Source organism: Ornithodoros turicata, chromosome 7 (assembly GCF_037126465.1).
Source record: "Ornithodoros turicata isolate Travis chromosome 7, ASM3712646v1, whole genome shotgun sequence".
In the NCBI taxonomy this organism is placed as follows: Eukaryota; Metazoa; Arthropoda; class Arachnida; order Ixodida; family Argasidae; genus Ornithodoros; species Ornithodoros turicata.
Genome location: NC_088207.1, coordinates 23,146,347 through 23,172,414, shown reverse-complemented (window position 1 = coordinate 23,172,414; position 26,068 = coordinate 23,146,347). Strand labels below are relative to the sequence as shown.

The following is a 26,068-nucleotide window of genomic DNA, read 5'->3' as shown; positions in this document are numbered from 1 at the left end:
TTGTGTCAAATAAATATTTCTTTTAGCCAAAAGGAGCTTCAGTTATTTTGAATATCGGGTAACGGCGGTAGGCGTGAAATCCGGTAGAAGTCGATGGTAGCCAGAACCGGTCGAAAGGTCAGCCAAAGTTAAGGCTCCTGATTGGCCGACTGGCATTGCATAATTTCTACAACGTTGCACTCTCATTGGTCGTGTACCCAGTGTTGTGTGAATTATCTCAAACTATGGGCTCTTGGGGAGCTGTTGGAGCCTGCTGACGCTCGCTACTGTAGTGTTTCGAAGTTCAGTAAGTTTATTTCTTGTCCAGCGTCGTGCGTATGTTTTCTTGCAATCTGTCGGTCAACTGGACAGTTCCGGCATCCTGTCCAATACGCAATGAGCGATATCCTTAAGCGTAACAACGAGCGCTGCTGTAGCGGGGAGGCGACATCCTTTATTTGTTCTCTGTACTTCAGGTTTGAGGGGTGAGTTTGCTTTCTTTCTTGTCATCTGCTTTCAGATTTGTGCCTGCTTGTGTTCACAATCGCATGCGATAGAGCTCTGGAGCACAGCAGCTGAATATGGTTTTCTTTCTCTGCAGAATGATGTTGCGAATGAGTGACGAGCACTGACCAGTGCTCTGAGCACTGGTCAGTGGGACTGACCTAAATGTGTTAACATGATTGTCGTTTGGTTACGTTCGATGCTGTCTGTTCAGTGTACTGGCGACGAACAATATGGAGATATGGGACTGACGTATGTGTGTGTTAAAGGGACAGTTGCATCGACCACAGATCGATTTCGAAACCACAGTGAAATGAGATTCCCCGTCCTTCACTGACCATGACTCCGAAAGTCCCATCCCGATCGACGGAATACTTTTTGCATAATTCGTGTGTAAGCGGCGCTACAGCAGACGACGGATGCGGGCGTCAAGCGGAACTCCCTCCTGAGAATCTTTGGCAACGTCACATGGAATCTGACCAATAAGAACGCGGCGAGCCAGAGGAGTCCCCGCAGCTTGCAGCTTGCAAGAGCAAGGTCAGGGAGACGAAGGCGAAGGCACATACGGAGATGGCGGACTCGGAACGCGGAAGTGGCGAATCGTGCTGTTCAAATGCCTTTAGTAATAGCTCCCGTGACGAATATATATGTTTGATGACGGCCAATATTCGACAGATCCGCTTCTTCTGCAAGTCGCTGGTGATGTACGTGCCGCAGCTGCGTTAGCGCAACAGAACGAGCCTCATGACCACGGAGTGTGACATTCACACTACGACGCAGGAAACAATCCAAGTGTTTGTGCGGCCCAAGAACCGGATGAGTACCTATATGCTGCAGTGCTGGTGAAGCGGCAGAGTTGTGCAATGACGGCACGCACCACACGCACGCATCACACTTTGTTCCCAGCTCTCTGTCATCGGCCAGAACTTCTGGTGGTGTATCCACCGCAGTATTGCAGCGACAATCACAGTGAAAACCAATCATGTCTACCACATTCCACAAAAGTCGCAGGTTCAGTAACAGGGAAAGTTTCATGATAACGCGTCCGACAACGAGAAAAGCCAATCACGTTCATATGAATGACATGTTCTTTTACTTGTTTATTGTATTTTATTTCGTCTTTTTGCTGCTAAGTTACTCACGCGCAAGGGTGACAGACCCGATTGGGAAACTACATATAGATATTGTGACTTACTGTCGAAGTTGCTGGCTCGCTTCGTTCGTGGAACACTGTCGGAACGGCATCAAGTTTCAATTCGTTCCTTTTTTTGTGTCAATCCAAGTTGCACTTGCACGATGTTCTCATCCAGGATACCCTCTAGTGATGTAGCTGCTTCCAACTTTCGCTTCGTCTGGGGTCTTGCTGTAGCTGTATCCTTGGCGTGCGAAATCAAACATCGAGGTTTTCGAAGGAAGTTTTCCTGGAGTCGGGAACGCTGCGTCAGTTTCCAAACGACATCTCACGCGAAGGATGCAAGCGTAGCGATAGTATCCGCGCCACCAGAAAGTGTCACATGTGAATACGGGCGACGTGCCGAAAAAAAAAAAACAAAGCAGCCCCAGACTTTGCGGCAGACGACAGCGTCCTTCACAGCGGATTAGCCAGATTCGACCTTGCGTCACGCGATGTTGTTGGCGCTGGCGCTTTCGTGGATCAAAACGAAACCGGATCTTTTAAATTCGATTCCTCATCACCCGGTCCGTTTTGGAAGGAGAAAATTTGGCAAATAGCTCGTGGTAGTGTTCCGAACACATTGGTATTGGATTCGTAACCACGGTTCCGGATGCGACAGTCCCTTTAAGATTCAATCGTTTGGATACGTTGTTGGCTCGGGTACCTCTTGGATTTACGTCTTTATTATCTTTATAGGTGCTGGCAGAGTCACGAAATGAAGGTCACGATTACTACGCCTGGCCTGTAAGCCATTCGGTGGCACTTCAGCTGGGCTGGAGCTACGATCATATTTTAGGTAAACACAAACTATTACCTTTTCTAATCTGACTGTGCTGTTGTTCAATATCGCTGGATTTCTAAGAGTTCGCTAATCTGATGCTCTGTGAGTCTCTTGTAAATACTTTGTTGCCAAAGAGCTTCAGTTACAGTTGGATTGTCTGAACTGCGTCTGATTCATGTCATTGATGCCATGTACGTGCAGCCTGTCAGAATGATTATTTTTCAGATTCAGTCACACAATTTTCTTTTTAACGTGTGCAGATTGTGATTTGCCGAGTAGGATGTGTCACTTCACGGTCCCTTTAGTAACCTCATCGTTCGACTTCGAATTGTCAGTCGGGAATCAAATGGGTTCTCCGCGAGCAACTATGATCCGACATGTATGGATAGGGAAATGCTTGACACTTGCATAGTGCCTGAATAAAAAATATGCATAAATTGCAGTTCTGCAGTAAACAAGCAGCATGCAACATTTTTACATACAGGCATTTATAGTGATATCACACATTGTCTTTTCTATTTTCAGTGTACCTCGGAAACGTTCCTTCCTGCTACCCACAGCCGTCTACCACCCCACACGTGTGTAAAGTACTGCTGGGTAGTTTCATTTTAAATCGAACAACATGTGAAAGTCGTATTTTTTAATTCGCCCAGAAAAAATATATGTTAGAGGACTGTTCAAACGACGCAAATCGCGCCACGTGCGACGCTCGCGCGTGGAGTTGTTTCCGCGTAGGAGAGGAGGAAAGTCTGAGGCTGCTTGAGCACGCTTTCTTCTGGACCGACTTTGACGGGATCTAGCACAGCTAATTTTATCTCTAGGAACTGGAAGTTTTTTGTGATTATAGGCTACACCATGGACATTATCGACCGTCACCCACAGAACTCTGAGAGCCACAGATTTTCTGCTAAAAAATGCCAAACTTGGCGTAAATGTTCAAAAAGGCCAAACTTTGTTACCAATTTTCTTCATGACGGAACGTCTGAGAACATCGAGCTTGGTGCCATTCGATAGGACATTTAAAGAGCTTTCGTGCTGTATAGAATTCCTGTTTCTCAGCCCAGTTGTTTTTGTGTTATTAGCTTGAGAATCACACATGGTAGGCGAGAATTGCCAATGTTGCATCTCAATTTTCTCAAAAATGCCATCTTCGATTTCCTTGGTTATTTTTCAAAATGTGGTGTCATGTCTGTACTTTAGACGCCAAGTGTGACAATCTTTTATTTTTGCCTGAGAGACGCGCAGCGATTTTTTTCGTCAGGCATGGTGCACGAGGCTGCGGCCTTGCGCGCCCCACCCACGAGCACGCGACCTTCAACCTCTTCTTTGCTACATGTGTCCCGTTGACAGAGAAATGAATGACCACACGGCGTGAGCTTGTTTACATCACTTTACGTTTACCCAATGGTCTCTCAGTTCCGTCAGGCTCATTCAAACCGTGGGAGAGTACATGAGTTGCCTGTGCGCCCTTGACGAGAAGCCCCAGTTCGACGAACATACCGACAAAGCAATGAGAAGAAACGAAGCGCTTCGTAGAGATCTTTACCCACTGGTAACATCTTAGCTTTTGTTTCAGGTTGCTGCCAGTCCCTCAGTTAGTGTGAAAGGCACATCCTTTTCATTGGTAAAAGAACGAAAACCGAACGTTTCGAAAAACGTAAAATGGGCCTATTGCGAGACCCCTGCACGTGGTGGCTGCCACCATTGGATTAGCATCATCCGATAGCTTTAGACATGACCTTTCACATGATGTAAAGTGACTGGGTTTAAACGCATTCTTTGTCCGCCTAGTATCGCAAAACCACGAGTGGTACGCGAAAATTTTGCATGTTCGATCTTAATTAGTTCTAAAAAGCCGGAATATTTTTCACGATTTATTCCACAGGGGCAGAATTATGCCGGTACTTTGCGCTGCTGGTAAAGTACCTTTTTCTCTTTTTGATTGAGACGTAGGGCTACCTTTCCGCGGAGCGATTTTTCCACACAAAGGCTCTCTTTGCTTTCTCTCGTATGTTTACGAGCGCGTTTTGCTTCGTAGTCTTTGCTTTGTAATTTAATGCCCAGATGTTGCGTTATGTACTTATTTTGCACTTATCGTACGTATGTTTATTTTTTCCTTTGGAGACGCAGAGCAATACTTTCGTGGGCGACTTGAATTTGCTATTACGCACTTTCATGGGAGTCGCACGCACGACGTGTGCGTATACGCATGTGCGCATATTCACTATTCTCCCGCACATGTGCTTGAGGCAATGCACATACGCACGCTATGAGGCTGTCGTGCGAGTTAATATTAAGAAGGCAGAACTACGGCCACAGGGGACAGAAAGTTACAACACCTGAGAATACAAATTTGTGGTCGCATGGTTGCAGTCGCCTCTTAACTTGGGCGCAATAAGTGATAGTTCCGAAGGTGTGCGTGCTCGCTTTAATTAGTTTTATGCTCCGTAGCGTTATTTCGGAACCACGACGAGTGGTACAAAACCCGTAAGACAGCTGTGATGGCAGTTGCTGCTCTCAAGTATAACCGTTCGCCCTCACCGAGATGTGTCAGTGTCGCCGTGGGAATCAAAATTGCCGACAGAACAACGTACAACTAAAATCCCTCGTTTCCGGTAGCCGTAGGTACCTTAAACCCTCGGTGTGGTCTTCAGTAGTCCTTCTGGCATCCATGCACTTGAACCCACTCACTTTATATCATGTGAAAGGACACGTGTAAAGCTATCGGATGATGCTAATTTAATGGTAGCAGCCACCACCTGCAGGGATCTCGCAACGGGCACATTTTACGTTGTTGGAAACTTCCGCTTTTCGTTCTTTTACCAATGAAAAGGATGTGACTTTCACACTTCCTGGGGAACTGGCAGCAACCTGAAACAAAAGCTAAGATGTTACCAGTGGATAAAGATCTCTACGAAGCGCTTCGTTTCTTCTCATTGCTTTGTCGGTATGTTCGTCGAACTGGGGCTTCTCGTCAAGGGCGCACAGGCAACTCATGTACTCTCCCACGGTTTGAATGAGCCTGACGGAACTGGAAGGCCATTGGGTAAACGTGAAGTGATGCTCCGGGGACACTACAACAAGCTCACGCAGTGTGGCCATTGATTTCTCCGTCAGCGGGACACATGTAGCAAAGAAGAGGTTGAAGGTCGCGTGCTCGTGGGTGGGGCGCGCAAGGCCGCAGCCTCGTGCACCCTGCCTGACAAAAAAAATCGCTGCGCGTCTCTCAGGCAAAAATAAGATTGTCTCGCTTGGCGTCTAAAGTACAGACATGACACCACCTTTTGAAAAATAACCAAGGAAATCGAAGATGGCATTTTTGAGAAAATTGAGATGCAACATTGGCAATTTTCGCCTACCATGTGTGATTCTCAAGCTAATAACACAAAAACAACTGGGCTGAGAAACAGGAATTCTATACAGCACGGAAGCTCTTTAAATGTCCTATCGAATGGCACCAAGCTCGATGTTCTCAGACGTTCCGTCATGAAGAAAATTGGTAACAAAGTTTGGCCTTTTTGAACGTTTACGCCAAGTTTGGCATTTTTTAACAGAAAATCTGTGGCTCTCAGAGTTCTGTGGGTGACTGTCGACCATGTCTATGGTGTAGCCTATAATCACAAAAAAACCTCCAGTTCCTACAAATAAAATTAGCGGTGCTAGATCCCGTCAAAGTCGGTCCAGAAGAAAGCGTGCTCAAGCAGCCTCAGACTTTCCCCCTCTCTTACGCGGAAACTACTCCACGCACGAGCGTCGCACGTGTCGCGATTTGCGTCGTTTGAACAGTCCTCTAACATATATTTTTTCTGGGCGAATTAAAAAATACGACTTTCACACGTTGTTCGATTTAAAATGAAACTACCCTGCTTGCATTTGGAGCACTCAAGCACGGACCCAGAGACAGAGGCAATACTTGCAGCTACCAGTGATATAATTGCTGCGATTTGTGTACATGTACATTACTATCTGCTTTGGAAGAGTACCAAGATTTGCTGGTATGTGACTTTGCAATAAGGAGAAGCGCTCACAATGTCTGCTGACTTGTCGACATGTTTGGAAGTCAGTGTTTGCCCGGTATGTCCATAGAAATAAATCTTGTACCAACATCCATGTTGCCTTTGTGCATGAATCACATATGAATGCATGTGCATGTCAGTGACATATACCTGGACGAACCAATACATGGGCCACTAGTGCCAAAATTTAGGTATAAAATATGTATAATTTTAGATGTCATGGCTAATGCATGTCTATATGACGGCTCAGTGGATAGATAAGTACCGTCCCATCTTAGACGTTTGGTCTAAAATGGTCTAAATGGATCGAACAATTATCCGGCTATTAGCTGTATTTTAGCGTAACGTTAGCTGGACTAGGGGACGGATACGAAGCAATAGAGCTACTTCGTTAGACGTCTAATAGACATTCCCAAAGTCTACATTTAGACATCTTTTAGACGTATGCTAGCGCAAACGCGTTGCATGGGAACACAAATCAAAACAGGGAATTGAGGGAAAGCATTGTCCTCCATGTGTAGTTAAACTGTCCTAAATTTGTCCCTGAGGATGGGCGAGGGACAGCCTCGGGGATGTCATCTCATATGCCAAAGTTGCAGTATTATGACATTTTGAGGATCAGATTTTGACATCCTAGGGATGCCATACCTGTCCCCATCTGACAACCTTAGGATAGCCCTGGGATGACAGTGTGTTCTTGGGGGTGTCACTCCTAGCACACGCGCTATTAGGTGCGCGCTCTCTATGATGACCTCCACTGCTTACTTGTGTGACTTCTTATGCTTTGCAGGCGTGCTATTACTACCAGTCTGCCGGTACGTCATCTCGTGTGGATAACGAAACAGTGTCGACGTACTTTCAAAGATTGAACGATACGGCGCTGTATACAATCGACACGCCTCAAAATTTCGCATCTAAGGTACGTAACCGCTTGTAACATTGCTATTCTCCACCGGAGAGGAGAGGACACAAAGAAATGGCGGAGGCAAAACGGGTCATCTTTATTTCCAAATAATAAGTGCTACCACGCTCTTTACTTCCTTCGGACGGTCTGTGCTCGTCTCGTTCTTCATTTCTTTTGTTCATCGCCGAGAAAGGACGTTCCATGCAGCTGATGGGAAAGCCCTTTCTTCGGACCATCTTGTGAGGGATAGCGCCCCCGAGACAATGAGTGACACTTGCACTTAGTGTCATCCGTGTGCTGTCACACGGCATCTTTTCGTCACTCTGCAGAAATGAGCTAACGGATTTAGTGAGTTGGGCGTATCGAGGGCGTAGCCTCCACGGCACGCTTTGAGGTACACTGGTAAAAATACTGCGGAATAACAAAACAACCTGGTAATCGCCCTGGATTTTTAAACAACGGCGGGCTTATTCGATTTAAGTGCAACACAATATTCTGCGACAAGAAAATGCAATAACTTTCGTTAACAGCCTGTAAAAGCTGCCCTGGGTAGCGATCTGGACGCGGCCACATTTCTTGTGGAACATATTTGTTGACAATTTGTTGGAATCTTAAGGGAGTAGAAATTTACTTGGGCCTTGTGGCAGGCATGTAGTGAAAGTGACATTCGATTGGACGAGTGCACATCACGAAAATGATACTAAATTAGCCCGTACGACAAGGGTATAAGATATGATTCAACGAAGTAATTACTGTTGCTAATTTCTAAGCACAATACAGAAGTGGCCACCATAGCGCGAGAACTTTGTGAGATGAGCACAAATCTTACTCATCAAATTGGTTGCACATTACAATGTTACCTTATCAAGGTGCACGCGAATATGAGGTTTCTGTTGCCGTAACTTGCAGTTCATTAGCCCAAAAAGTACTCACATATGTATGTGCGGCATAATATGGACGGGGGCAATACTATGCTGAGTAATAGTGCAAACAAATCCTGAAAATCTGGTTTCATTTTTAACTCATTATTTTTTTAAGACCTTATCTGAAGATGGACCAAAAGCCAGGGGACATGTTTCTTTAATAGTATGGAGTAACACTGGCTTGCATAACAAGTGACAAAAGAAAAAATCGTGAACGTTTCGACACCTATTCGGGCGTCATCATCAGCACAGGAAAATGAAACGGGGGCTTAAAACGGGAATGTAACAGACTGGTAAGGGCCCCTTGTGACTGTTACAGGCATTTATCTCGCTGTGAGTGTGCCAAGATTCAAGGAATTTTCTCACCCCCCATCTGTGTTCAAAGGTCAATGTTGTCGCGTTGTCAAAATTGAAAATATGTCCTGTTCTTAACACGTGATCGTCAAGTGTGCGTTCGGTGCGTTGATTCTTTGCTGGTGGTTTTGTCAATTGTGCCTTGTGCTCCTTCATTCTGGTGACCTTCTTCCTCGCAGTTTCCCCTACATAGCACGTGTCGCATTGACAATGCCAGCCAGCTAGAATCATGCGGTCAACGGCATTTGTTCTTACTAGGTTTTTGCCACCTCCTGATGTGAATGCCCTGTATCGTAAGTTTAATTATGTAAATATTTGCGAACTGAACTCGGAAATTTGCCAAGCAAAGGTCACTTTTTTACCCCACCAATATGAAGAGCGTGCCGAATTCACTCAAGTTCATGATAATTGGCAGTGATATTCGCGAGCTATCCCGTCGGAAAATATAGCCGAACATCATGCTTTTCGTAGCACCGAACCATAACGCGCGACGACTTTTTGAGCCCAATCGCTCGCAGTCCGACGAAAGGAGGTTCCAAACCCAGCCCATGGAGTACGAGGGGCGTTCAAGTCAAACCGGGACTTTTCATTTTTCGCAATTTTTCGCGAAAAGGGTAGGCGAGAAATTCTTTTTTTTTTATGTAATCTCCAGCTGCACTAATGCACTTGTCCCAGCGTTTCACAAGGGCTTGGATGCCAGTAGCGTAGAAATCCTTACCGACGCGTAGCAGCCATGGTCGGACCGCATTCTTGACCTCGTCGTCGCAGCTGAAGTGGCGGCCCCCAAGGAACGCCTTCAGTGGCCCGAAGAGATGGAAATCGCTGGGGGCGAGGTCTGGACTGTAAGGGGGATGTGGCAGCAACTCCCAGCAATTTCCTGTAAAGTGCGTGTCGTGAGATGCGCGGTATGCGGGCGTGCATTGTCCGGTAGGAGGAGCACTCCTTTGGTGATGAGGCCCGGCTTTTCGAAACTGGATGTGTTCATGAATGATAGTGTTCAACGTTCCCACAGAAAGGTCCGTCTTTCGATCCAGTTCGAGACATGTTATCCGTCTGTCCTTGAAGATCAGGCTCTCCACAAGTGGGTGTTCTCAGGAACACTGGCACTGGGCTCTGGGCCGCCAGGCCGGGATCGTCCTACACTGATGTACGGCCGTCTCGGAACAGTTTGCACCACTCAAACACTTTGCTGCAGCTAAGTGTATCGTGGCCATACTGAACCTGAAGTCGCCTATGAATTTCAGATGACTTTACGCCTTCATTCACGAGAAACTTCATGACAATTCGCTGTTCGATGTGCGCGCTCACCTCGTTGTCAGCCATCTTGTCTAGCACGTGTGTTCTGTTTTGCACAAGCTTTGGACCACTACGTGGTGAATGCGGAGGCCTGTCGCGTGTGAAAATGATGAAAAAGAAGTAGCAGGAGCCATTTGTGCACTCAGGAGACAGAAGGTCCCGATTTGACTTACGCCCCTCGTAGAAAAAGTAACAGTTCTCCTTCTTCTTACGGAATATTTTATTTTTCAAAAAACACAAGACGAAACAAGGTAGGTGTAGGCCGGGTTTCCAACCTCCTTTCGTCGGACTGACAAGGATTGTGCTGAAAATTTTGTCCTCGCGCTAGCTCTGTAGAGCATGATGTTCGGCTATTTTTTCTCATGGGTTAGGCCCTGAATATCCCTGTCAATTATCATTAATTTGAATACATTAGACACGATCTTCACATTGTTGGGGTAAAAAAGTGACCTTTACTTGGCAAATTTCCGAGTTCAGTTCGCGAAAATTTACATAATGAAACTTATGTTACACGACCTTCAGATCAGGAGGTGGCAAAAACCTAGTAAGAACAAATGCCGTTGACCGCATGACTCTAGCTGGTGTAGTCTTTTAATTATAATTCAATGACACGTTTTCTGGGTCACCCTGAAGAATATCTTCGCTAATTGAACCATTTTGAACTTCGTATTTTACAAAGTGAATGCTTTAGTGCAGGGGAACAAATTAAAAATGATGGCGGGCTTGTCAAATATCCTTTCATGGTCCCTTTAATGTTCGCGCGCACGAAAGCCGCTTTGATCGGCTCGAGCGAGAGCTCGTGGCGAATCGCGGGCCAAAGTTACGGGTTTAACGCGTGTTATGGTATAACGGAAAGTTGAATATCGGGCCCCCGTAGCCGCTACTTAACGCGTCCTTGATTATAGCTTTCCGCGCTCCTTTCAAACCAACATCATTGCATAACACCATCCACTAGTCTTCTGAATGACACTGTTCTCTCCCCTGATTTGTTGAAAAGGGCAGCCCTGCCCCTTTGTCACCCATCTTAATTGTCTGAAAGATTTTGTACGTCCGGCGCTTTCTCAGACTTGAAGACTGTCTTCTGTGCAATGGTTGGGAACCAGCACCATATCCACATTATTTCGAATGTATTCGTAGGCGTGCCTGGCTGCCCAACGACACCAGTTCCAAGGAGGATACAGCGTCTTTAACGCCGAGTACGCTGCTGCTGAGCGTTGTAACCCAATCAAGTTGGAGAACGGCACCGTGATAAAAGGCAAATATGCCAACGTGCACTACATTAGGACTCTGAGAACTAGAACGTTCGGAGGAGCAGACTGTGCTCAAGTTCCCGTTTGACCCACGTGGTTGCGGATATGTCTCTGTGAGCGCTAGAGAACTGTGTCACGAAAGCGCCATTTGTTGCACTTTCGATATTATTGCACAGTTTCAATAAAAAAAAATCGCCATATCGCGTTGATGCATGTTGTACTGTATGACTGGAAATCTCCCTTGTGTGGCCAACGACTACGATCTTCAACAATGGTCAACGCTGCTGACACATTTTTGTACGTGGACAAAGCATATAGCACATGGCTAGTCCCTTTGTCTACCTTAAATTCAGGGATATATTCATGAGGAAGACCGAAATACATGGACATAAGACAAGACGCGGACAGAGAGGACGGCACACGCAAGTGAGAACTTGTGTGTGTCGTCCTCTCCGTCCGCGTCTCTCGGTGACCTTCATGGATCTACAACAGCTTAGCATTCACAATTTTCCTTGTTTCATCAGGGATATGTTGCCTGCCTCATGCTTACACCAGCTCGCTTGTATAATCCTTGACCATATGAAAACCAGCCACGAAAATCAGTGGGAGTCTCTGAAGCAGAACTGGAAGACAAAACTGTTATAGATCGATGCAGTTTTTACGTCGTCCGGTTGCCCACAGGATGCTGCGCCAAAGAGATAACACGCTCTAAAAACGGATACCATACCTCTAACCATATAAATCTAAGACTCAGTAGGCAGGCTAGAAGAAAAGCTGGGATAGAAAGTGATGGGGGAGAGCAAAGGAGTTGTACGGAGGCAAGACCATCTCGATATTGTGGATTCGGCCGGATTCGACCACAGCCTTTCCACGTGTGAATTCTAGGCGCGTTCGGCGGAATGATATTCAATCCAATGCAAGTCGCTTCCGCTGGGCTCCGTGTGCCATGCCGTTTGCGAAGTGGGTTTCTTTTGTCTGCCATCACCTGTGCGCTTCGATTCCGTAGGGGACGAGTATGTTACGGTTTAAACCTTGTGCTGCGACATGTAAAACGGAAATAAAGGAAACGAAACGTCATTAAAGTGACTTTTTTGAGCCGACACTGGAATAAAATTTGTGAGTGCAGGTAAGTAAAGTGTAGGCAGTGTAGCAGTAGTAAGTGCAAAGCCTGCCGTAGTGTCAGGAAGTTGAAAGCTAGACAATGTTCACAACAACAAAAAATGCGCCATCGCCACAGTGAGTGAACCCAAAGTCTGCGTTTCGTGTGTATGTGATGTTGATTTCGCAAAAGCTCAGATGTAAGAACGAAAGCGTTCACTACAGCCAATAACTCCACATCTCTGTCACTCCCCATCTTGTCGAACACTGCCTCAGAACAAGGGCGGATTTAAGTGGGCGGGGGGGGGGGGGGGGGGGCGACCGCCCCCATACGGCCGAGTTCCCTATGTAAAAACCCTATCTCCTGGATGATGCTGCGCCCCAAAGAATGAAATTTCCTTAAGACCCCCCCCCCCCTCCAATGACAGACTGACAGACCCTTAAATCCGCCCCTGCCTCAGAAGCTCTCGCGTTCGAAGAGATCTCGCTGTGGAGACTCGCGGGCAGAGGCATGCATACGCGCGGCAAGCGGCAGGCGGTTGCGCATATCTCTACCGCATTGGGGTACCGGCCTTAAGGGTGAGGACGTTTAGATTTAACCATTGCAGGTATACATAGTGTTATAAACCCATAAACTCTCGATGTGGATGTAGATGCTACTGTACTGATGTATGTGTTTCTTAAATACCCGTTTAGCTTAGCTGATACCACGGTCCTTTGATACTCTCTCTGGTCACGAAACTCCTCCGGAAAGTTGGCCTAGGGACCGGAGCTGCCGCGCGGCGGCGCGCGCATAAGCAGCACGAGGTGACGATCGCGTGTGGCACATCGTAGCCGTATGTTCGCGCGTGCGCTGAGCTTGCCACTTTGGGTGGTTTTGGGCACAACTAAACGTTATTCAGCGTATTTGAATTTTGTTTTATTTTACGGGCGTGCAGCGATATATAGCTCTCTGAGCAGTATAATCGGCTGCGGACGCAGGAGAACTTCCAGCGAGCAATGGCTTAACGCTGCATTTAGGCAGTTATCTCATCGGCACGTTGTCTCTCCGGCACGCTTTAGTGTACGTGTTTTGATCGCGTTTGATGTCTGAAAAAAATGAGGACTCCACTTGCGCTACAGCAATGCAACCAATCGCCATTTATGGCAGATTTACTATTTTAGGTATAGCAGAACTCCACCATGCTACTATTCCACTGTGGTTCCAACGCCATGGAGGTTTTAATTAACTACATTTTATGATTGTATTATACATTTTATGGATCGCGAAACAACAGTGATCACAATCAGCGGCACTATAGTAATGAGGACTTTATATCACAGAACTTCAATGGCCATGAATGTGGCCTTACATATGATAATCGACAAAAACAATGTTCCGGGGCACCTCATGGAATGACTAAAAAGCTTCCCAGGCAGCACAAACCCTTCTTAACTTCTTGAGGAGCTCGTTCCTTTCCCTTTTTCTTTTGTTTCGGGGGTGTGGGGTTAAGTTCGTCAAAGTAACTTGAAGAAAGTTCAAAGTTCCTTTTGTTCGATTCTCTACAAACATCTCAGGTTGAGTCCTCCCCCATGACTTGAGATGAAAGCTGACACGTGCACGGCTCGACTAACTCCCGTTGCTACACAATGAATGTTGTGAATGTTACAAATTATGTTCTAGCCGAGCATTAGGAAGCTCAGGTATCGCGCATCTTAACGATAAGCAGTGTATTGGTAATGATAGAGGGCATTGAGTAGCAGGATTAAAACTTGGCACTGTTCTACGATATGTATGTAGGGGACAACTCGTAGAGCATAAACTTGCTTTGTGCTCCTTTTTCATGTGCCTTATTACGAGATTAAAGTCATCAAATCCATCCCTAAAGAAGCCTATAAATGTAGGCTTCTTTTGTCGTAGCAGATACTGATATAATTTTTGTATATCAAGCCCATTTTGAAACGTCTTGAATCGCCGATTGTGACAGCAAGGTCTGAATTAACCATATAGACAGGTCAAGAGCTGAAAAATATATATATATGGAGTAGAAAATAACTTGAAGGTAACCTGTTACATTTCTAAAGTAGCTTAGGAACTTCACGTCAATTTTCATTACATTTTATTACGTGTAACTGCGTTTGAAATTTAGTTACGGGCCGGTTTCACGTCAGTTCAGGCAGGGAGGTCCCATCGACCTCCTGGGTCTTCAGTATTTTTTATGTTTATAAGCTCATCGTATATTATGATCAACATTTTTGCCGAATAGCTTTCGTGCAAAAAATCGAGAAAATCCGGCCCTGAATTCGAATGTTTCAATTTTGCCGTGTTTGCACGCCTATAACCTCCCGAGTGTTAAGACATATCGTTGTGAAAGGTTTTGATGCTGCTTTATTATGCCTACAGGCCAGCTGTCAGAGATCGAATGTTAGCGCGCAGGTGCAACGCTGTGCGCTATAAAAAAATGGCGAACATGCCCTCTCGCGCACTTCGACGCCTGATATCTCTGGCTATGGATGTTCCTGGTCGCAATACTTGGTATCAGCTCACTAAGCTTTTAATGCTTTTTCATCTGATATATCTATTCTGCATATACTTCCTAGCGGCATGTGCTGAAATACGCGAACGTTTAGGCATATTTCGAAATAAACATGGATTTTGAGCGTGTATTTCTCAAAAAGGTCCCACTTGATTTCGTATATATTTTGCCAGGATATGGCTCGATGATAGGCCTTTCATCTAACGCAAAAACTTCTTCTCCAAAGGCGTATACTGCTGATTAGCGCGTTAAAACGCGGCCCCACTGCGTACGAGCGGAGATATCTACAGCAAGAGCAAGAAGCGTCGAAGTCTGAACAAAACTGCGCGACAGAGCATGTTCGCCGTTTTTTATACGATACAGTGTTCCATCTGTGCGCCTAAAGTTGCGCTCGGAGTGCTGGCAGGTAGGTATACTAAAGCACAAAAAAAATTGCACCACGGTATCTTTTAAAACTCAGGATGTATACACGTGCAAACACGGCAAAATTGCAACAATCGAATTCAGGGCTGGATTTCAATATTTTTTGCACGGAAAGTATTCGAATGATTAATTTTACCAATGTTGATCATCTGGGGTAGGAGGTACCCGTAAGTGTGCATTGACTGCACCTCGGGAAATCGTTGGGGTACGATACAGGCTGCCGATAACGGACCATTAACACCCCCCTGTTGCAAACCGTATGCCGGACCACGGTCGGGAGCCGACCCGGTCGGGTCGGTCGCCGCCGGCGCACCGACGTTGGGTCGTCGCGCTGTGCTGCCTGGGTTACGGCCTTCGATGGCAAGACTTATTTGCGCTGTTCACCGATAGTGGTGAATCTTTCCTGCCTCCTGTAGCTGGTCGCAATCTGGGAGTAGCCAGGTTAAGCTTCTTGTTCTTTTCGCGGGAAAAGAAGTGCAGCCGACATCTCACAAAAAATGCGCACTTGAGCTGTTTTCTGGATGTAGTGCGCACTGCATCCAACGCTAGCACCCGGACATGTGACATACATGTGAGGTACACATGACACCTTGCACGGACCTGTGCCAACTTTCTCTGCACGGAGTACAGCTTCTTTTGTGTGTCCCGCAGCTTCCGCTTTATTCGGTCAAGTTCTGATTTTTTGCAGACACGTGAATCATGACACCTGACATGACCTGTTGCAGTCTTCACTGCAGGCTAGAATAGATAAATTCATGAATGGGTCTTATTATGGCCTCATGAAGGCTGCATTGCAGTCATGTGTTACAAAGGAGACACGTTTCAGCGGGTTTCTATGAATATTCTGATGATCTGTTTGATCTGGCTAGCTGCCGCTCTTGAAAGCAGTGTTATCCTGTTCCAACGTCGATGAGAGGTGCCGAACTTACCAGCCGAGTACCACCAGTACTCGTCTGTTTTCTTTTCGAGGACGGTTTCGCTGCTAGCAACCACCTCGTTGCACGACTTTTAAGCTTTGGGGTGCTCAAGTATTGCGGACACCCGTCAAAAATTCGTGGCACAGCCACAGGACGCAGCTATGGCCCGTCGCGAGGCATGGCGACCTTCTCTTTGCTTACGGTGCCATTCAGAGCTTCCCGTGTCACGAGAAATTCGTCCGCTCTGACGATGTAGGATGCGTCAAAGTGCTTTTCGCACACACGTGTTCACTTTGACTCAAAACTGAAACGCGAGTCCTCGTTCCGAGGTGCATTTTTCAGTGCATCGATCATGGCAGCTCACATGTTGATATGGCCACCTTCGCTGGCTTGGTTGGTTGGTTATTATGACCGTTCTACGCCTCTAACCCTCCATAATCTCGATTCCTTATCCCCGATTTGTCGAAAACTATACGTTTTTCATTAATAGGGAGTGATAACCGTCATTCTGTGGAAACGTGGGCCTTCGGGATATTCGTGGATGTTAGGAGTGGCAAGTAGTGTGACACAATGCAGCAGCGCTACATGTTGTACGACAGCAAACACAAGAGGAGTAGAAACGTAAATATGGAGACCGCATCACAGCAGCTGTTAACTATGTGGAGACATGTATAGATGCATGCTGTCTGTGCCGAGGGCGGGCGTGCGCTCTTGTGTGCGTGCGTGCGTATCAATTTAGGGTTGCCATCTGTCCGGATTTCACCCGTACGGCTGGGAAATTCAAGGCTTGCGTTCGGTGTCAGGCTGAAGGTGTAAGCCGGACATTAAATGTTCGGCAATTTGGCCAAGTCGTATAAAAACCTTATGGCTACGAGTCGTTTGTTTGCGTCACCGTCACGGAAGATGGAGCGATAGCTAAAATGAGCAATCAAAGCTACGTTGATCCACATGAAGATACCGTAGAGAACCTATTACTAGAACTCTGTGCCAGTGCTCATCTTTCCAGTAGTAATGACTGGACACAGACTGTCTGCAACTCACAACTTCGTCTAAACACGATTTAATTAGCCATTAGAGCTAATTGGGACCCCCCGCATTAATCAGCACCCTCCAGGGGGTCACCACAGTAATTGGGGAGCTACTATCTCGTGTCCAGACCAAGCTGTGAGTTGTTGGCAACCTGTGTCCATAAAAAAGAAAAAAATAGATAGAAATAGAGTGGAGAGAAACAATTTATTCGAAAACCAACGACGCCGTGACGAAGAAACTGCTCCGAAACGTCCGAGTGACCAGCGCCCGCCATGTTGGTAGTTAGCGACGGGCAGTTGCAGAGATTGACGACAGGTGGCCACTTAGTTTCAAGGCATCACACCAGATGGTGCCACCATCATAGTTCTCTGCGAGAAAGACAGAACAACAAGATACTAGCGGCAGGTAAAAATGGTAGCACTGATAAACAAGTCTAGGCATGCGATAGAAAAGGTCTAACCGCTATACTGCTACACAGCACTGAGAAAACAGTACACATCGGGGGAAAAGGCTTGCGGGGCTGATCGGTTAGGCCAGCCACAGCGTCACAACACTATTCAGCTAACACAAGGCGGGAACCACTGGGCACACATCGCTAAACATGCGTCAACACGAACAAATGGCTTGCTCACCGCTAAACAAGTCTAAATATGCGCGTATGGCGAGAAAAGGCTTAACACGAGCGCGGTCAAACATCATCAAATCACTCGTTGGTCACCGCTAAACAAGTCAAAACATGGGGGGGGGCATGGCAAGCATGCGAGAAAAGGAGCGCGGTAAAACAATGCGGCAAATCACTCACCTGCGAAAGGTGTGACTGCTCCATCCGAGAGGCAGGCAGAAACTGAGCGGTTGCGGGGACTCCAGAGCAACCGAGCAACTGACTGGGGCGACGCGACGCGGCAGATACGCATGCGCGCGCTCCTAGCGGCCTCTGCGCCGCCCGACCGCGGACTGTTTCGGTTTCGGCTCTCCGCTCCTCCCGCTGCGCGCACCTAGCGGCGACGGGTGGCTTCTCAGTTTCGGTTTGGCCCTCCTTTCTTTGCGCGCGCATTTATCTGTATAAAGGCAGCGCGCACCGCGCTCGTCAAGATGTACAGCTACCACTCGTTACAAAATTGTTCCCGCACCCACGCTTCTTGGGAAGAAGTGGAGAAGGAATGTTTCAGCAGCGAAAGTCCCCGCAACGAGCTCGTCATCACTGCTTTTCGCTACGTGATAGACATGGTAGGCTGTGGCAATATAGGAGAGATCTCGCCGGGGCCGCTGCAGGAGATGGTGCATCGGACCTACGCCCGTTACAAGAACGTCGGCATAATGGTTCCTGACGGACCCCTGGGACTGATGAGTGAATTTGTGAGTCTGGCCAATGCAGAATTCAACTACATCGCTGCAGACATTGTGGACCTTCTCGCTCGTGCCATCGCTCATATTAAGCACGACCTGCGGAACCAGCGACATTTGCAAGCAGTCTACATCGTGAACTTCATTAATTTATTGAAATACCGCTTGGTTATTGACATGCAGCGCATTAAACAGTCCGATTAACCTTGACGAGACTCTGTGTTTTCTTTCACTGAAACATGTTTATTGAATACATACAAAAGAGTTGGTTGATAGATGCCTGCACCCTCCCTGACATGTCTGATCTCACGAACGGAGCATTACGAGATGATCAGACGTGCCAGAAAAGAACAGGGAATCTTCATCGCAGCGTCGTCACTGCACGGGTCACTGCACCAGCACGATGACGGAATGGTCATTCTTTTTGTACACCCATTCCGCTACCACACTGCCACGATTACCCGTGCTTCTCCTGTCTGCGAGAGAAAGAGAGAAAGAGAAGCATATCTCGACTAGAACTTTTATTCTCGATTATATGCGCGCGCACCAAGGACTTGCTCTTTGTTCCACGGTCACTCGATGCCTGACAACAACGCTCTCGGGCTCTCTTCCGGGTTTTCCGATGCTACACAAAGAGAGAGAGCACTATCGTAATCCTATACGCGTCAAAACACTAGGAAAGCTTACCGTATTCGCAACTTCCGTAAGGGAAGGAGTGTACGGCATCCACGAGATAGCGTTTGTCGTCGTAGGGGACCAAGCTCTTCTTGAGTCTCGAAATGGTGTACATGGTTTGCTTTATAGTCTGGCTGGTGCACTGCTTCTTAGAGACTGTCTTTTCATCGAACAGAGAATCTCGGTACACTTCGTGCAATAAATGTTTCCTCACCACGTCTTTCTTAACTCCTTTCGCTCTCGCCATCCGTTTGTGTGACCCAGCCAAGAGAATGCTGTACATTTTCGCTCGGATGGCTACGACTTCCTGAATAACACCACCTCCCATCTCATCTTTGAAGTACCCCATCTGATTCGCGTGCTCGTCGTTGAAAAGCGGGTGGTCCGGCAGATAGGAAGACAGATCTAACTCACTCTCAATCTTCATCAGCTGCTCTTCCAGGCTTTCACACGTGAGAGAAAAAATTATGCAGTCCGTGTCGCTAAAGGTCAATTGCACTGGACACGTCAAGCGAGAAAAGAGACTCGTAGATGAAGCTCTAGATATCTCTAGAATGGCAAAGCCCACATAAAGGGGGTGTGTGCATTTAATGCGGCATTGTTTCATCTTGTACAAGATGCACTTGTCACTCAGAATGTGAAAATGCTGACTGTCGACGGAGCTAGTTTTTCGGAGCGCGCTTTCTTTGTCGTAGGCTATAGCGTACCTTTTCATGCATCTCACATTTTGTATCGACTTATCGACCGTACTGTTTGACATGGTTTTGTACAGAAGTCACTCGAATTTCGTGGTCGCGGCATTCCTCAACGCGACGTTTCTCTGCACGAAGGTTCGCAAAAAATTGTCTTGGCGGAATGAGAGGATGCTGTGAACACATTTTATTTTCATTCCCAACCTCACGTACAGAGCGAGCAATGCATAATCAACGATGTAGCGTTCCTTGTCGCAGCACGTCAGCAAGAGTTTCTTTGTGGGAGGGGCGTTTAGCGCCAACGCGTGTTTCAAGCGCTGCTGGTAGGGGGAGAGTTCGTTCTCGTCCACGCAGCTGTGTGCGGGTGCTAGGGGAAAATCCCTGGTGAGCGCGTGCAGTTCTTCAAGATACGACAAGTCTACCACGTAGACGTAACCCACTTCCGAATCGTGAGGAATGTTGAGAAAATTGATCTCGCTCCACCTCCAAGGATCGACCCACTCAAAACCACCTGTCGGGAGATGGAAAGTCACCGCGTACGGGTACAAACTGTTCACGTCGAGGTACTGGATAAACGTCTTTTCTTGCTGGGGATCGTAATCGTCACACCCCTCGTGATTAGCCCGACAGTATCTGTGGAAGCTGTTACAAATGCCTCCCCTGATTCCCCTCTTGATCGTTTCGTACATCTCGCGATCGCTCATGAGCTCGAGTTTGACATTTGTGAGCTTCAAGCGCTGCTCCACGCGTAACTGGCGAGGGACATGGTGGACACATGGACACTTCCTGAAATACAGTACGACGTTGCAGAGCTGACAAGCATCGAGCGTGACGTAGAGACGCGTGTAACCGCCGAGGTTCTTACATTCGAACAATTCGAAAATCTCGAGGGCGTCCTGATAGTCCTCGTCCGTAAGGTGATCTTTTTGTCATTCAGGTCACTTTTGTAAGCTTCCTTTGGCGGTAGTATGGGCAAATTGTACGCTTCGAAACTGACGACGAAGGTGTACGGGCAAATGCCCTTGCTGAGAAGGCGCCGGAAACGGTCACCATACATTTGACGGATACAATGAAACGCGCTCTCGCCACCGCTGGCGACACCAGGTTCGACAAGGACAGGTTGAAAAACCGCGTAGTATCGCGGGAAGGGGGATCGCCAATGTTGAACCCTCTTATCTTTTCCGAGCTCGAAGCTAAGATCCACGATTCGCCCAGATTTAGAACGTGCTTGTGGCGGAGAAGGGAGCTGAAATCGTACTGCAGGTTGTGCACGCACAGGACGAGTTCTTTAATGTTCCGACGCGTAAGGTTACACGTATCACTCAGCGTCGTGACAAAATTGGAAGAACCGAGTTCTACGAAGCGGGTGTGGTCGTGATGCGACACCTTTCGCGTATGTCGTTTAAATTCGATTCCACAAAATTCGCAGTGTGTAGTGCTCGCGTGTTGCAAGTGGTCTTCCATACTCATAACCAAGGGTAAGGGACAACGGTTCAACCTATCGATTTGATCGCTAAATGGCTTGAGCGAGAGAAAGCATTTCTCTGCCGCGTTGAGCCCCAAATAGCCATCTAGGCCTAGTACTTTTCCGTCCCAACTTCTCACTACAACGATGCAGTACGAGCTCATCCTGTGCACACTCACGGCGTCCTTAACGAGTGCGTCCTTTTCCAAGACGCTCTTCGTGTCCAACACCGCAAAATAGGGATAGGGATGCATGTACTGTATCTTGTTGAAGGAGACACTCTCCCCCGCTTTTGGAATTTCGAGAATCACTTCATTTACGTCTCGACACAGACGTTCGTGTTGCTGCAATGCATCTCTCGTCCCGTAAACGGACATGCATTTCTCGCAATAAAAATAGTCACTTCGTCCCATGAAAGTGCTAAATTTTTTAATGCCATAGAAATGCTGCCTAACCTCGAGCAAATGAACTTTATCTTTATTGAGCGTGCAGGGATCCCGTCCGGTAGATATCGAACTCGTCTGCTCGTCGAACACGTAGATGTACACGGAGATTTTGTTTTTTCTCTCCCACAGGGTAATGCCTTCATAAGTGACTGGGAAGCAGGGCGGCCAGTACGTTACGCATGTCTCCGGATTTGAAGGATTCATGTGTTTGTGGTATCTGGCATAATCGTTCGGTTTGTTCCTCGACGGATGCAAGAGTGCCAGCACGCTATACTTGAAACACTCGTTTTCGTGATTCGGTGGGAGTTTGACGTTTGTGGGGGGTTTGACGTTTGTGAGAGTTCTTGTTTTTCTTTTCAACATTTCTGGAAGCTCGACCGTGCACCGAATCCGCTTCGGTTTTAAGCGCGTTAGTTTTAAGTCGACACATTGGACGTCGTTCGAGGTAATCGAAACCAGACTCTGCGATGGCAGCATTTATTGCGCCTTCGATTTCTTGACAGTTATGAACCACTCTCATGTGAAGGTTCACGTGAAAGAGATGAGAAGTCAACCCGTCGGCTCCATCCTTAACCATGAGCGCCTTCGAGCACAGACAAAATTTGAAAGGCATGCGATAAGCTTCGAGGACGCGCGTGATTACTGGAGCTATGCTCGGTAGATAGAGTCGCAAATCGTCGACGTTGTCGTCGTGCGGGCGACAAAGAAGCGTGTACCTAGTAGCCGTTCCGTCAAATGCCTCATCTGTGACAAAAAAAAGGCAGGAATCGTCTCTCCGTGACGGAGGGACGATTCCCTACGACGTGTTCTCGTAATTCAACGATTCTACGACCCTGGACAGGCTCAGCTTCGTTTTGAAATTCTGGGCTTGCATCTGGTGATTCATCTCTAACCCTACCAGACAGAGGAATGAAATCTGCATACGACTGATCTTCTTCCCACATGAGCAATTCGTCTGCATTGTCGTGCCCATCTAGGGGTTCGTCGTCGTCCGTTTCAGGTATTACGAAAGGTGGACTACTGACTCTGTCGTCGTCGTTGTCATCTGAAAGGACGACTGGGCTGTTACAGAGATTCTCTATTCTAGCTTCGTGCTCTCTTTCTACGGCCATGAGCATGGCATCGATGGGGTCGCACTGACATACGAGACAGCGTGGCACTGTGGTCAAACAAAATCAGTACGAGATTTCCCCTCACGAAACAATGGTCACTTTTCCCTTCAGTTGAGGAACGCTTGAGATTGATGATGATGAGAGAGGATGGGATGAGTCGCTGTGTGTGTGTGTTCAGTATCATGCGGAGACAGCGGCTATTGGTTCCTGAAAAACAATGTCATACATAGAATACACTCTCACAGCAGAGGCGGTCAACTTACATTTTGGTCCACGAAACAACTCACGTCGTGGATGGATGGATGCCCCTCGTGGGCATTCCATCAATCGTCGTACAACCAGCGCACCTTTTATAGTCGCTACACCGCTCTCCTCCTCCTCGCATTGCGACGGTGTCGTCTGTACTTTGACCACTCCGCCTTCCGTCTTTCGCGCCTTTTTTCTTTGCGATGTCGCATGTGACAATGATACCATCGACGTTGAATAAAACATTACACTAATGTCTAACTAACACTCTGGGACGACTTGTATATGACGACGAGAAGACCCAGTGTGGGATTCGAACCCAGGAACCACTGGACGCGACACACTAAACACCAGTCTAATTCGTACTGCGTGACGTTTTTCGTATTGCAGGGTTCGTGTCTACACACGTCCAAACATGTTCAAACATGTTCAATGACGTCATAAAGAGGGAGAGAGAGAGGAACTAGTGTGTCCAGGGGCGACTTCGACAGTTCGCCGCGCGTGTCTGAACACGTCCAAACACGTTCAACGACGTTATAGAGAGGGAGAGGAAAAGCTTTACTATAAATGTCGAAGCGAACGTTTGATCGTCATTCTCGTACCATCATGCTCAGCTTGGTAGGTCCTCTTAAGTAATACCCATGACGTCATCATCGTCAAGAGTTTCATTTCCAGTGTACAACACTTTTGCTGCGCGTGAAGTGTTTTTCCCGCCTCACATATTTGGCAGCACCCGCTTCTTCTGCACCAATTGAGGAGGATTGTGGTCCAAAGGTACGCTTCCTCGTTATTTTTAATACGTCTAATTGATCACTTTTTTTTTAGAGCAAAAGCATTGGACGGACCGCTTGATTCGCCCATTTCTCGGCTGTCAGACGGTACCGTTCGACGTACGTTGCGAAGGACTTCGACTATTGAAGGAAGATGGAGAAGATAGACCATCAGTGTCACTCTGTGACTGAAGAAGATTGTACGTGTGCTTGAGATAAAAAACGCGTGCTTCCCACGTTCCTTTCTTGCAGATTACGAATGGCTACTGACTGGAGATCTACCCCTGGTCCTAACCTTCAAGCCTCCTCCGAACACCTTCTTTTTGCGGATCGGCGATCGACTGACCACCTGTCGTTGCGGTGGACTCTGGTCGAGAAACCCCAGCCATTGGTTGGACTCGAGCCTTCGTCCGTATTTGGGCTGTCTTCCCGGCTACGAAACCGAAGCTGGAGCCTGATTCATGCATAACCCCTCACGATCAATAAAAAAAGGGTTGTCTACTCTCATTCCGTCTGTCATGACGCCCGAGCAGCGGTTTGCAACCTTTGTGCAAACGCGAATGTGTCGGGACTTGCTGCGATTACGCGATGATATTCATGGCAATAGCTGCGAGGGTGACATTCGCTCGATTCTCAAGACGATACCCTTACGTCTGTTCACCGTCAGTGGGAAGATTGCAAAAAGAATGAAACGTTTCGTAGATTACAAGCTCGAGCTGTTGGAAAAGTATAGACGAGGAGAGACAGTCGACCCGTGTCTCATCAACGCGGGTTTCAACCGACCTATCGTCCGTCGCTACTGGCTTCTCCACACATCCCTCGACGTCACGGTGACCGGCGACGACGAGCGTCGGGTCAGCACGTTGGAAGATCGTCTCGCAAGCGTCTTGTGTATGTCGTGAAAAAATAAATACGACTATTTTACGAAACTAGTTCACTCACGAAGAGTCGTTTTATTGTTTCGTCATTCTCTTCGAGGTTACAGGAAAACATGGATACACAATTTTTCAAGTTGTAGTGTTTCGACATGGGCGTGGCTACGTAGATACAAAAAAGACCGCAGTAAGGCGAAAAAGGAGATTGAATACACTGGTCGTTGTATTCGTCCAGTCTTTCGAAGGTTTGCTTCGATGGGGGAAGTTCGTAACTGTCGAAAAACACGGCAGACCCATCGTAGTTTTTCAGGTAGAGCACCCAGAGCTGGCCGCTCTTTCTTCGCTCTTCGGTATTGATGATTAAGTAGCCGGGCTTGCGTAAAACGTAGGCTTCGTCGGAAGCGCAAATGCCCGTCAGCATGGAAGAAGCGAGGAGGTTCAGGGACACGAGTTCCAAGATTTTGCTCTCGTACATTTGTTCTATGGGAAGGTGACCGTATGGTCCTTGTCAACGCACATCAGCTTGGGACACTCGGAAATCAGGAGGACGGTGACCGCGTGTGGAAGGGCTTTAGCGAAGCGTAATTGCAGGCGAACGTTTCCTTTTCGCCACTCGTTCAAATGCGAAGGCGAAGAATACTTGTCCACGTCCAAGTTGAAGTAGAGAAGGAACCCGCTCGTTTTAAATTGGTCGTAAGTGTACTTGAAATGTTTTTCACCCAGTTCTTGCAAGAAATTAAAAGCAGGGAATTTTGACGAGGTCGTTCTTAAAGTCGTACTCGGCTCGCAATTGCTGGCCGTCCACGGAGAGCATCGAATGAGACAGGTCGTAATGGCGGAATTTGTAGGGGTTCGATTGGATGTCGCCGAGAAAGTCGGACGTGGCGAGCAGGACGACGCATAATTTGGGTGGCACCCTTTCGGGATAAACGTTTTCAAAGTGAGCGTCCAAGCTCCTGGCACTCAAGCTCCGCACTTTGGTTTCCAATCTGCGTAAGACGTAGATGGCGGGCGTGGTCTGAAGCCCCCGCTCGTATTCCAAAAACAGGGAAGGCGCTAGCGTCACCTTTTTCAAGTGTAACATCATTTCTTTAATGTCCACCTCGTAATTGTACGTTTTCTTGTCGTTGGGGACCGATATGAGTTTAAATTCGTCGTTGTTTAACAGGAAAACGACGCGAATTTCGACGGCAGATACCATCAGGCGCGGCTGTTGAAATAGGTCGGTATTGGTCTGACCGACCAGGTTAAAGTATTTTCCTCCCTTCGTCGCTTCGTA

The 26,068-nt window shown here is 47.4% G+C and overlaps 1 protein-coding gene across 1 annotated transcript in view; it reads left to right on the top strand.

Moving 5' to 3' along the window:
• LOC135399694 (uncharacterized) overlaps positions 1–11,390 on the top strand; it is a 109,927-nt gene extending 98,537 nt beyond the window's left edge. Inside the window, exons 9-10 of the mRNA XM_064631428.1 lie at positions 7,245–7,373; positions 11,069–11,390. Of these exons, the coding sequence (XP_064487498.1) occupies positions 7,245–7,373; positions 11,069–11,269 (330 nt within the window). The 3' untranslated portion in view covers positions 11,270–11,390. The remainder of the gene's footprint in view (positions 1–7,244; positions 7,374–11,068) is intronic.
• Positions 11,391–26,068: the final 14,678 nt, after the last annotated feature.